The sequence below is a fragment of the Glycine soja genome, chromosome 18 (genome assembly GCF_004193775.1).
Source record: "Glycine soja cultivar W05 chromosome 18, ASM419377v2, whole genome shotgun sequence".
NCBI lineage: Eukaryota > Viridiplantae > Streptophyta > Magnoliopsida > Fabales > Fabaceae > Glycine > Glycine soja.
The window spans coordinates 54,982,431-54,990,504 of record NC_041019.1 but is presented as its reverse complement, the minus strand read 5'-3'; the positions used below and the strand labels follow the sequence as shown (position 1 = coordinate 54,990,504).

At 33.1% G+C, this 8,074-nt stretch overlaps 2 protein-coding genes and 1 long non-coding RNA gene across 8 annotated transcripts; 2 read left to right on the top strand and 1 right to left on the bottom strand.

Annotated features, from left to right (window-relative positions):
- Positions 1-994: 994 nt before the first annotated feature.
- On the top strand, positions 995-3,626 carry LOC114397540 (receptor-like protein kinase ANXUR2). Of its 2 annotated transcripts, XM_028359619.1 has the most exons (4): positions 995-1,160; positions 2,357-3,026; positions 3,103-3,414; positions 3,488-3,626. In XM_028359619.1, exons 2-4 carry the CDS (start codon positions 2,375-2,377, stop codon positions 3,523-3,525), a joined length of 1,002 nt encoding a protein of 333 aa, XP_028215420.1. In that variant the 5' UTR covers positions 995-1,160; positions 2,357-2,374; the 3' UTR covers positions 3,526-3,626. The 2 variants fall into 2 exon arrangements, with proteins under 2 accessions (XP_028215420.1, XP_028215419.1); XM_028359618.1 differs by having other exon boundaries at positions 996-1,160; positions 3,103-3,626.
- LOC114397542 lies at positions 3,024-4,475 on the bottom strand. 3 transcript variants are annotated; one of them, XR_003663368.1, is made up of 4 exons: positions 4,387-4,475; positions 4,207-4,292; positions 3,622-3,719; positions 3,147-3,500 (listed from the first exon to the last, which is right to left on the bottom strand). It is a non-coding gene; the product is annotated as an uncharacterized LOC114397542 (long non-coding RNA). The 3 variants fall into 3 exon arrangements; XR_003663366.1 differs by having other exon boundaries at positions 3,024-3,500; positions 4,207-4,467; XR_003663367.1 differs by having other exon boundaries at positions 4,203-4,470.
- Positions 3,605-7,603, top strand: LOC114397541 (receptor-like protein kinase ANXUR2). 3 transcript variants are annotated; one of them, XM_028359621.1, is made up of 4 exons: positions 3,616-3,725; positions 5,094-5,224; positions 6,114-6,783; positions 6,860-7,603. In XM_028359621.1, the coding sequence occupies exons 3-4, from the start codon at positions 6,132-6,134 to the stop codon at positions 7,225-7,227; spliced, it is 1,020 nt and encodes a 339-aa protein (XP_028215422.1). In that variant the 5' UTR covers positions 3,616-3,725; positions 5,094-5,224; positions 6,114-6,131; the 3' UTR covers positions 7,228-7,603. The 3 variants fall into 3 exon arrangements, with proteins under 3 accessions (XP_028215424.1, XP_028215421.1, XP_028215422.1); XM_028359623.1 differs by lacking the exon at positions 5,094-5,224 and having other exon boundaries at positions 3,605-3,725; positions 6,941-7,603; XM_028359620.1 differs by lacking the exon at positions 5,094-5,224 and having other exon boundaries at positions 3,605-3,725.
- The last annotated feature ends 471 nt before the right edge of the window (positions 7,604-8,074 follow it).

The following is an 8,074-nucleotide window of genomic DNA, read 5'->3' as shown; positions in this document are numbered from 1 at the left end:
TGATCATTTTAAAAATATAGAGACTAAATCATAAGCAAATGTATAATTGAAGGACTAAATAGACTATTTATCATTAATCAAACATCAACTAATAACTATTCAAATATTTAATAATCTCAACTATAAAATAAGTAGTCTTAAAATAACAATTAATATTAAGAAGGTAATTGGCCGGGGTCTGATTTGGTAACCTACAAATAACTCGCTGGTTAAACTATTAGAGTCAAATAAATCTGCATTTAAATAGATCAGAATTTTAGTTGATCATAATCTACTCATTCCTAAAGTGTATATTTTTTTTTACAATTAATTTTTTTTCTTAAGGTAGCCACGTTTAATGTACCAGCAAAGAAAATAAACACAAGAAGCAGTAGTAGCATTTCATCAAAACTGCTACGAGACCTATGAAGCACCGATTCCAACACATCACAAACATTTCAACAAAATTAATGTGTAAAGTATAGGAAAGAGAACATCATATAGACACAAAAACAGAGAGATTTTAATTACATAAAATGAGTAATATACAACAAAATATATAAATTGATGGTATATTTATTTTTTTATATTTATTTTTTAAAACTAACTTTTTAATGTTTTTATAAGTGTATTAATTGTATAAAGATAATGGCTTAAATGTTCAACTTAATAAAAAGCCATTTTTAAATCAAACACTTAATGAAAAAATATCATACAAGTGTTAAAATATTTCACTATGAATGGAATCATGTACATAAATCACTTAATAAAACAATAAAAAAAAATATTTTATTATGTTACTTAAATTATATATAAATTTTCAAATAAAAAAGATAATAAGAACAAACTCGATTATGAAGAATAGAATAACAGCTTAAAATAAACAAACAATTTTTTTTTTGTCAAGGAAAAACGTGTCCAACACGAACACTTTGAATAAGAGAGACATCCATGCTAAAAGTCCAACTCTTTGTTCTTTTTTTTTTTTTATAAAAGATTTAATTTTTGGACAACCTTAAAAGGTTCTGTCCAGTAATACTGTGGCAAGAATGAATCATTGCGGTCAACTCTTTGATGAGCTTAACAAGAAGCGGACGAGATAAAGTAACAGAAGCAACAGGCTCCCCTGCGCTGAATAGAATATTTTTGAAGCTTTGTTTCTGCCTTCCCTATATCTACAGGTTCCCAAACTATGAAATCTTATGCAATGTTCAATATTCTCTATTTCTAAAAACTTGCAAACACCCATTCAACTATTTTTTTTCTTCTATTTTTTGAGGTGTCTATATTGCTTTTTCGTTAGCTTTATATCATTAATAGCATAGAAGCTGGCCCAGAATCTGCTTTTTCAGTCTTGTGGCATAAAGTTTGCGTGAGTGTACTGTATCCTTATAGAAACAATCCCCATAAAAGAATTTGGTGTGAACTAGTGAATTAGCCTTAGCCTTGTCCTCTGTTTGCTACAGTTGTAAGAATCTCGTCCAAACAAATCAAATGCTGGATACTTATTAACGAAGTATGTAAATAGTAAAAGGTCATACAGGAGTATGGAAATAGTAAAAGGTCATAATTTATGCACTAATTTAGCTTCATTTTTGTTGACCCAATTTTAAGGGTTGTTATAAAGAAGATATGGAAAAAAAAAATTAATTCAGTTGCTTCATCCCCTCCTCCCAGACAAAATAGGGAAAAAATGTTCGGATGCTTTAAGGAAACGAATGGTCAATTAGTAAGTTATTGCAAAAATTAAGTAATATATAAAGGAAAATATATTTGTTGAATCTCTACGAAGCTAATTCTTATTTTCTTTTTTCTACAATTCTTTTGGTGGATAAAAAATTCCGGATGGCATATAAAGAGCTATGCCATCCACCGGCAGCCTTAATGGTAGATGTCTTATGACGCATAAAAAGATGTCTTATGTCTTATGATATACATGTAATTTGCTTTCTATTTTTTCAATAAAAAGATGGATGGCATATCACGCATAAAAGATCAATGAAGTTTGTACATATTCACCGGCATGTGAATTTAGGTTTATCTCAACCCCAAAAACTAGCTTAAAGAGAAAGGATTATCCCTCATTTAAATATTTTAATTTGACTTTATTTTTACCAGACATAGAACTTACGTTTTTCCCAACACATATGAATGGTACTCTATGACTTACTCTTAATTTGCAAATTCATAATTGTAATCCTCATACACTAAAGTCTAAATTAGATACCCATAAATCATCCCCCAAAGGAGGTACGTTCTATTGTTCTTAGTTTTGGTTCCAAAATATGAGTATCCATGTTCGTGATGTATTTACGTTCAGATATAGATAACTATTAAGACTGAAAGTTGAATCTTATTTTGATTGAAAACAAAACAGGTATCTGAAATTGGGAAAATGTTTATCAAATATCTGAGCTTCTGCTGTTCGAAGCATACAAGTTCATCTCAGCGACAGTATCCAACTGTGATAGAAGAGCTATGTCATCAATTTCTGTTGGCTGATCTTAGGAAATCAACCAACAACTTCGATGAAAACCAAATAGTTGGAAGTGGAGTCCTTAGTATTGTGTATAAAGGTTCTCTCCAACTCAATGGTGTTACTGAGTGTACAGTTGCAATGAAGCGAATATGTGGGAACACCGAGGAAACACTTAAGCAGTTCAAGAACGAAATTGAGTTGCTCTGCCAGCTTCGTCATCCAAACTTGATGACTCTATTAGGATTTTGTGACCACAAAGACGAGAAGATTGTGGTATATGAGTACATGCCCAATGGATCTCTCCATGATCGCCTATACTGTAGTGATGTGAAAAAGGAACCACTAACATGGAAGCATAGGCTAAAGATATGCATAGGAGCAGCACATGGACTACACTACCTTCACACAGGTGCCAAGCGAACCATCTTTCATCGTGACATAACACCTTATAAAATTCTTTTGGATAGAAACATGGTGGCCAAACTCTCAGACTTCCGGCTTTCCTTAAAAGGACCGCATTATGCATCAAAGCCAAAACCCAAGACGATATCAAAAGACGGCTTTATAGGTATTTATTTTTGTTTTGTTGTTAGTTTACTGAAAAAAATTTTACTGAATAGTTTAACTGATACTTTCACTTATAGGTACATGTGGTTATGTAGCTCCTGAGATTTCAGAAAACAAGACATTAACAGAAAAATGCGATGTTTACTCCTTTGGTGTAGTGCTACTAGAAGTAGTATGCAAAGACAAGCTTAAAAATGTTGACAAGAGGCAGAAGCACCCTGTTGAGGAGAATATTGATCCGAATATCAAAGGCAAGATTGCACCAGAGTGTTGGGAAGTATTTATTGATATCACAGAAAGATGCTTGAAGTTTGATCCAGATGAGCGGCCGGCAATGGGTAAAGTGGAGGTGCAACTTGAGCTTGCTCTGTCATTGCAGGAAGAAGCAGGTATGAGAAATTCTTGTGATGATTATACCCTATTATCCATGACCATTATTAATTAGTCCTACTCCTCAACCAGAGTGCAGCCAATCCTGCAACATCTTAGGCCTTCATTAGTCATTGCAAAGAAACCAAGGGAGAGAAAAATATAATGAATGGTTCCTATTTAGCTATAGAAGAAATTTTGATGGAGAAGCAGGAGAGGATCCTTACTGGTTTTGGATAACAATGTGGTGCCAGAACTCAGATTTTTGCCTTTTCTAACAGATACTGATTCTTGAGTCCGAGACATTACCGAAACCAATCTGAATCTGCAGGTAAATTTTTTATTTTGTAAGTTTGTGTTAAAGAATTTGACCAACTGATTCAACCTTATAATTTCTCGTATTATCTATTAGTTAATTGGTCGATTAATGCAACATACCAATATCAGCAATTTTTTGTGTTTCTTTTCATGCCCCACGATCCCCATAGCAATTTGTTATTAGCAGATGAATCCATCATTTACTGTGCATAACCCTTCTAAAGGAGACATTTATATCTTTTCAAGGAAGGAAAGAAAGGCGTCATATAAGCTATTCCCTCTTTTCTCATGTGTCAATCTTATAAATTTTTTTCAATCTTTAATTACTTTATAATATCAAGAAAGTTCACATATTCCTCAATTGTTGAAAATCACTCCAAAATTCTCATTTAAACAACTCTCCATCCCCCTTCAACAATAACAATGGCAGCTAGAACCGTGTGTCGGAGCATAGCAAGTGAAGCAGAGGAAATAGGAAGAAAGACAGTACCTACCTGAGTAGGCAGCAGCAGCAGTGTAGAGGATCGACGATGCTTCACCGGTGGCAACAATCTGTGGCTTCCTTCACCTCCTATGTTTTCTATTTATAGAAGAGATAAGATAGTGTGAACAATTGTTCAATTTGCCATAAACAAAAACAAAAACATTTTCAAAGCTTTCAGAATTATCTGCACCACAAGCTACAATTCTAAAGAGGCTAGTGAATTTTTTCCACTAGCAGCCCTGCTTAAAGAGTTCTGTCCAGTCGTACCGTGGCAAGATTAAATTATGGATAAATGATTAATTTTGTCCATGAAAGTACCAAACTCTGATAAATGGATTCCTCAAAAATAAAAATTTTAAATTTAGTCTAAAAAATACAACAAAATAATATTATTAAATTATATGTATGATTAATTTGTCAATTTTAATATATATTCAAAGATTAAATTTATATTTTTCATCTATTAAGAACTAATTTGTCACGACATTATACTTTTTATTTTAAAAATAAAAGTGAGATTTTTGTCTAGGTCCCTTAAGTTACTAAAATGTTAACTTGCCACTAGACCAGTGTATATTATTAGGTAATTGATGACAAAAATAATATTTATCTTATATTGTTAAAAAATTCTATACTATTAGAATAAGAAATATGACTTAATCCCATTTTACTAGTTATAGTATAATATACATATTTTTATTTTTTTAATATATAACGAGTTAATAAGTTATTCATCATATGCACCTCTGATCCAATGTCTGGATCAGATTTATGATGGGATCGATTTTTATAACATTGGTAAATGGCATACTAGTAGGCAGACTCTTTTATCCCAAATAAAAGATACAATTTCAGGACACATACCCTTAAAAGGTTCTGTTTTGTCTTGTCATAAAGGTTGAGGGTGGCAATATTAAATTATCTGAACTCAACTCAACTAACTCTGACAAGCTTATTGAGAGCCGAACCAGATAAAGAAGCAACAGAATATTTTTGAAGCTTTGTTTCTGCCTTGCCTTTATATCCAGGTTCCCAAATCCCAACCTTTGAAATCTTATGTGATATTCAATATATTCTCTACTTCTATAAACAGGCAATCTCCCATTCAACTGTTTTTTTTTTTCTCTATTTTTTGACGTATCTATATTGCTACGTCTACAATTCATATATTCGCTTGATTGCAACTAAACACTCGTACATATGAAATTTTCTTTCTATTTTTTTTTTCATTAAATGGATGGATGGCATATTGGCATACCACTTTTACTGATATAAGGGATATGAAGTTGTATCTATGAAATTATCATCGCTTTTGGCATAACAAATGATTTTGATTGTAATACGCAAAATATGAGAATGAAAGAAACACTTCCCTTATCTTTTCTTTATTTTCCATTTTGAAATGAAACACAGGGAAATACAAAATCAAAACTTGGTTTTTAATACTTGTGGTACAGAGGCGGGCTTAGATTGAAAAGGAAAGTGTTAGAACTAAGAAAACAAGAAAGTGAGAGAGGATCTTGAGTGCAGTGTATGTTTGTGTACAATAAACCACACATTTACGCCTATTCCTTCAAAGCACTTCCCTGAAACCATAAATTGCACCAAAGAAATTTTTACTTACTCTTAAACTTTGTAAATTCATATTTACAAATCACTCCAAAAGATGTTCCATTGTTTGTAAATTAGAAGCGCGTCACATTTACACCTTTGCTTATATTTGAGAGAAAAAAAAACAAGTGAGTTTTGTCACTTATAATAGAGATCGGAGGGAGTAATAAGAATAAGTTAGAAGTATGTTCTATTGTTTTTAGTTTTGGTTCTAAAAGATGAATATTCATGTTCATTATGCATTTAAGTTCGGTATTCAAGCTCATGAATGAAAGTTAAATGTTGTTCTGATTACAAATGAAACAGATATCTAAAATTGGGATAATGCTTATTAAATATTTGGGCTTCTGCTGGTCGAAGCATGCAAGTTCATGTCATAGGCAATATCCAACGGTGATAGAAGAACTGTGCCATCAATTTTCATTGGCCGATATTAAGGAATCAACCAAAAAATTTGATGAAGACCAAATAATTGGAACTGGAGATATTTATATTGTGTATAAAGGTTTTCTCCAACACAATGGTGTTACTGAGGATACAGTTGCAATGAAGCGAATATGTGGGAACACCAAGAAAACACTTAAGCAGTTCAAGAACGAAATTGAGTTGCTCTGCCAGCTTCGTCATCCAAATTTGATCACTCTATTAGGATTTTGTGACCACAAAGACGAGAAGATTATGGTATATGAGTACATGGCCAATGGATCTCTCCATGATCGCCTATACTGTAGTGATGTGAAAAAGGAACCACTAACATGGAAGCATAGGCTAAAGATATGCATAGGAGCAGCACATGGACTACACTACCTTCACACAGGTGCCAAGCGAACCATCTTTCATCGTGACATAACACCTTATAAAATTCTTTTGGATAGAAACATGGTGGCCAAACTCTCAGACTTCCGGCTTTCCTTAAAAGGACCGCATTATGCATCAAAGCCAAAACCCAAGACGATATCAAAAGACGGCTTTATAGGTATTTATTTTTGTTTTGTTGTTAGTTTACTGAAAAAAATTTTACTGAATAGTTTAACTGATACTTTCACTTATAGGTACATGTGGTTATGTAGCTCCTGAGATTTCAGAAAACAAGACATTAACAGAAAAATGCGATGTTTACTCCTTTGGTGTAGTGCTACTAGAAGTAGTATGCAAAGACAAGCTTAAAAATGTTGAGAAGAGGCAGAAGCACCCTGTTGAGGAGAATATTGATCCGAATCTCAAAGGCAAGATTGCACCAGAGTGTTGGGAAGTATTTATTGATATCACAGAAAGATGCTTGAAGTTTGATCCAGATGAGCGGCCGGCAATGGGTGAAGTGGAGGTGCAACTTGAGCTTGCTCTGTCATTGCAGGAAGAAGCAGATATGAGAAATTCTTGTGATGATTATACCCTATTATCTATGACCATTATTAATTAGTCCTACTCCTCAACCAGAATGCAGCCAATATCCTGCAACATCTTAGGCCTTCATTTGTCATTGCAAAGAAATCAAGGGAGAGAAAAATATAATGAATGGTTCCTATTTAGCTATAGAAGAAATTTTGATGGAGAGGCAGGAGAGGATCCTTACTGGTTTTGGATAACAATGTGGTCCCAGAACTCAGATTTTTGCCTTTTCTAACAGATACTGATTCTTGAGTCCGAGACGTTACCGAAACCAATCTGAATCTGCAGGTAAATTTTTTATTTTGTAAGTTTGTGTTAAAGAATTTGACCAACTGATTCAACCTTATAATTTCTCGTATTATCTATGAGTTAATTGGTTGATTAATGCAACATACCAATATCAGCAATTTTTTGTGTTTCTTTTCATGCCCCACGATCCCCATAGCAATTTGTTATCAGCAGATGAATCCATCATTTATTGTGTGCATAACCCTTCTAAAGGAGACATTTATATCTTTTCAAGGAAGGAATTCGACCGAATTTATTTTGTAGAAACAATTGGGTTAATCGAATTGGTTTTCTAAAATAGTATATCCATTTTTTTCTTCGGGAAAAAACCAATTCAATTTAGGTTTGATTACAAATAGATTCAATCCAAATCGGTTTTCTTACACACCCCTAGCACAGTAGAGCAGATGAATGGGAAATCATGAAGATTGTTGTTACTTGTGTATAAATACACTGCCAATTAATGGATCTCCCCATAATTTCCTAAATTGTAATGATATGAAAATGGAGTCACTATTGTGGATGCATGGGCTAAAAGATCTTCGAAGGAGCAATGCATGGGCTATATTAGATTCATACCATCTTTCACT

Coding starts and splice junctions, on each gene's coding strand:
- LOC114397541 (XM_028359620.1), top strand. CDS start 6,132: ATGCTTATTAAATATTTGGGCTTCTGCTGGTCGAAGCATGCAAGTTCA. Junction 6,784..6,859: donor ATCAAAAGACGGCTTTATAG/GTATTTATTTTT, acceptor TTTCACTTATAG/GTACATGTGGTTATGTAGCT.
- LOC114397540 (XM_028359618.1), top strand. CDS start 2,375: ATGTTTATCAAATATCTGAGCTTCTGCTGTTCGAAGCATACAAGTTCA. Junction 3,027..3,102: donor ATCAAAAGACGGCTTTATAG/GTATTTATTTTT, acceptor TTTCACTTATAG/GTACATGTGGTTATGTAGCT.